This window comes from Trichosurus vulpecula, chromosome 4 (genome assembly GCF_011100635.1).
Source record: "Trichosurus vulpecula isolate mTriVul1 chromosome 4, mTriVul1.pri, whole genome shotgun sequence".
Taxonomy (NCBI): domain Eukaryota; kingdom Metazoa; phylum Chordata; class Mammalia; order Diprotodontia; family Phalangeridae; genus Trichosurus; species Trichosurus vulpecula.
The window spans coordinates 62,548,002-62,550,936 of NC_050576.1; the positions used below are offsets into that span (position 1 = coordinate 62,548,002).

Here is a 2,935-nt window from a genome sequence, read left to right on the forward strand (position 1 = left end):
TTCTTAACTCAGTCTCCTCGTCCATAAAATGGAAATGAGAAAAGAGCTTGGCCTAGTGGATACAGAGCTGGCTTCTACAAGCTTCATGTTTTAATTCTTACACACACTGGTTGGGTGACCCTGGGAAACAACCTCAAGGCAGCTAATTCTCTAAGACCATAAATTACAGGATGAATGTTGATCTGCCTTGGTGGTAGAGTTTCTCACAATGAGTTCCTAATACAAAGGAAATCATAAGTCTAGATGGCACCCGACCCAACCCATCCCCCAAGTACCTGGAGTACCTACCTCATAGAGTTGTTTTGAGGTTCAAAAGCAATAGCGGAGGTAGTAAGTATATTGTCTAAATAAAAATAACTCAAGTAGTATCATGCATAGAGGTGGCAAGAGCACAAAATTTGAAAAACCTGGGTTTAAGTTGACATTAACTATGTAACTATGGACAGGTCACTTAACCTAGCTATACCTTGGTTTCCTCACTTGTAAGATACGGATAAGAATAAGTATAATACCTATATCATAAGTAAAGGAGTTGCAAACATTAAGGACATATGTAAATGTCAGTTATAATTATTATGACATTTCCAGCACTTGGCACACTGCTTTGCACATAGTAAGGGCTAAAAATAAATATTTCATTCATTTATTCAATCATTCATTCATTCTGGATTGCTCCCCTTGTCTCTGTTATTTGCTAAGGCCTAGAGAGCTGACATTTTACCTTTTTTTTCCTCCGCTTTTCCTTTTCCTCTAAAAAAAATTAAATTCTTTAGTTGTGTGCCTCTCTCCACAGTTTGTTTTACCATATGCTTTCCCTGTCATTGAAGAAGAGAAAGGAATTGGTGCACTTGACCTTGAAGAAAAAATGGAGGGGGAAGGGAAATGGGAGGGGATAAGGAGGGCAAAAAGACAGTAGGCAAGATGCCAAGCCTTACTCTGTACCTTCCTTATCATCCATTCTGCCACCTCGTCCATCTCCGATCTTTCCCTGCTGACTTTGCCCTTCTGCCCCCAAGTTCTCTGCTTCCCTGGTACCTCTCCTGCTGGGAACTCCCCCATGAGGCAACTTCTAAGTGAACCCAGAAAAACTGGGTGGAGGAGGGAATGGTCTCTGCAGGTGTAGCCTCTTCCTGCCATGTTCCCACCATCAGCTTGGGGAGTTTCCAACATAAACACTGCAGGGGCAGAGCTGGGGGTGGTGGCTTCATTTGTATTCAATGTCTTGTTCTAGTGGTTACCTGCAAAGGAGCCAGAGTGCACAAATCAGCAAGCAAAGCTCTCTGCCAAGGGGCAAATCAAGCAGCTTCCTGCCCCTAAAGTTTCAGGAATTTTCAGGTTTGTCCTGGTCCCAAGGTCTCACAGTTGGATTCCTGTGAGGCCTTTCAAGAAGGCTGTTTCATAGTCGCTCAAGGTTGGACCAAAACTGCAGCAAGGTGACTTTGGCTAGGGTGTCACAGTGATTCTCTCTGTGACCAACAATTCATCATTGGCACTGGTGCCCTTTCCCCACTTCCTAGGCAAGGGCATTCTGTCCCCCAGTTATCATGTAGCTGGCCCCTGGGGATGGGTCTCCTCTATCCATCAACCAAGCAAGTTTCTGCTGTGTCACTGTCCTGGGGAAAATATGTTAAACTGCCACTTACTACCCAGGGTACGGGAAAGAAGGGGAAGCTGTCTGTGAACCTGTTGGGCCTCTCAGCTGAGGAGGGAAAAGAGATGATTGGGAAGGGAGAGCCCAAGCCCAGGGCCCCTTGGCTTCCTGTGTGACTTAGGGATGGTTCTCACCCTCCTACCCAGGAAAGCATTTCTGTCCCAGGAGAAAGCAAGCTTCCCCCACCCCGGGGGCCCCGTAATTGACCTCAGCAACACAAGCAAAACAACAACAAAAAATATAAGTGAATCTTGCCTCCTAGGAGGGCCCTAGGTCCCTGCCGGGCCTGTCAGTACTGTGTGTCGGTCACTCCGACACCATCTGATCTGCCCGTGTTGTCACTGGCCTGTACGGCAGGAAAGAGGACAGCGCCATTTGATCCATTTGGGAGCTTCCTGGTGGTGGTATGAGTGGTGATTGGAGGGAAGGGATAGGGGTTGTTCTGTGGCTCCTTGGCCACCCTTCCACTCCCTTCCCGGGTGGCATTTTCCGCAGCGCGCAGGAAGAATATCCAGAAGGGTTGGGGCCAGGCCTGGGCCTGGGTGACTTGGGAATGGCCACGGCCGCAATCCCAGGGGTGGGTAACACAGAGGTTACAGAGGGCAGCAGGTGCAGGGAGCAGACAGAGAGGACTTGGAGGGGAGGGAGAAAGGGAAGAAGGGAGGGAGGAAGCAGATGGGGGGTGGAGCCCCCAGGGCAGAGTCCCCGCAGTGGAGTAGCGTCCTGGGGTGACCTTCTCCTCCAAGGGCCTGGGAGGTGGAGGGTAGAGGAAGAGGAGGAGGGGAGCTGGAGACGGAGGGAGGGAGGGGTTTGCATCCAAGAGGCCCACTCCTATCTCCCTCAGCAGGCAGGCAGACCAGGGCCAGGGTGAGTTTGCAAGGTGGCAGCTCTTACTGCGGCAACCGCAGCTTCGGCCAAGGAAGTCCAAAATCCTCCACTCAGGTGTCTTTCCTTCTCCTTCTCCTTCTCCCCCTCCTCGTTCACCTCCCGCTCCCCTTCCCAGGCCCCTAGCTAGGGGGAGGATCTAAGCTCCGGGAGGTGGGCGGGGGGGGGGAGTGGGGAATAGAGGAAGAGCTCTCTCGGCTGTCCCTTTTCCCTCCTCCCAGCTCTCTAGCCCCTAAACATTCCGGTTTTCATCCACTCCATTGTGCCAGCCCCGTGCCCGCCCCTTCGGGCAAGAGACTCCGCCTACCTTGGACTGACAATTGGCCAGCCCGGCCCAAGGTGGGCGGGGCCTTCAGACACCGCGTCGCGGTATATAGTAAAGGTTGGGGGGTGCTCCCC

General features: G+C 51.2%; 1 protein-coding gene across 1 annotated transcript in view; it reads right to left on the reverse strand.

Moving 5' to 3' along the window:
* Positions 1-683: 683 nt before the first annotated feature.
* NME7 (NME/NM23 family member 7) overlaps positions 684-2,935 on the reverse strand; it is a 212,146-nt gene continuing 209,894 nt past the window's right edge. The window contains exon 12 of the mRNA XM_036753524.1: positions 684-1,238. Coding sequence (XP_036609419.1) covers positions 1,215-1,238 — 24 coding nt within the window. The 3' untranslated portion in view covers positions 684-1,214. The remainder of the gene's footprint in view (positions 1,239-2,935) is intronic.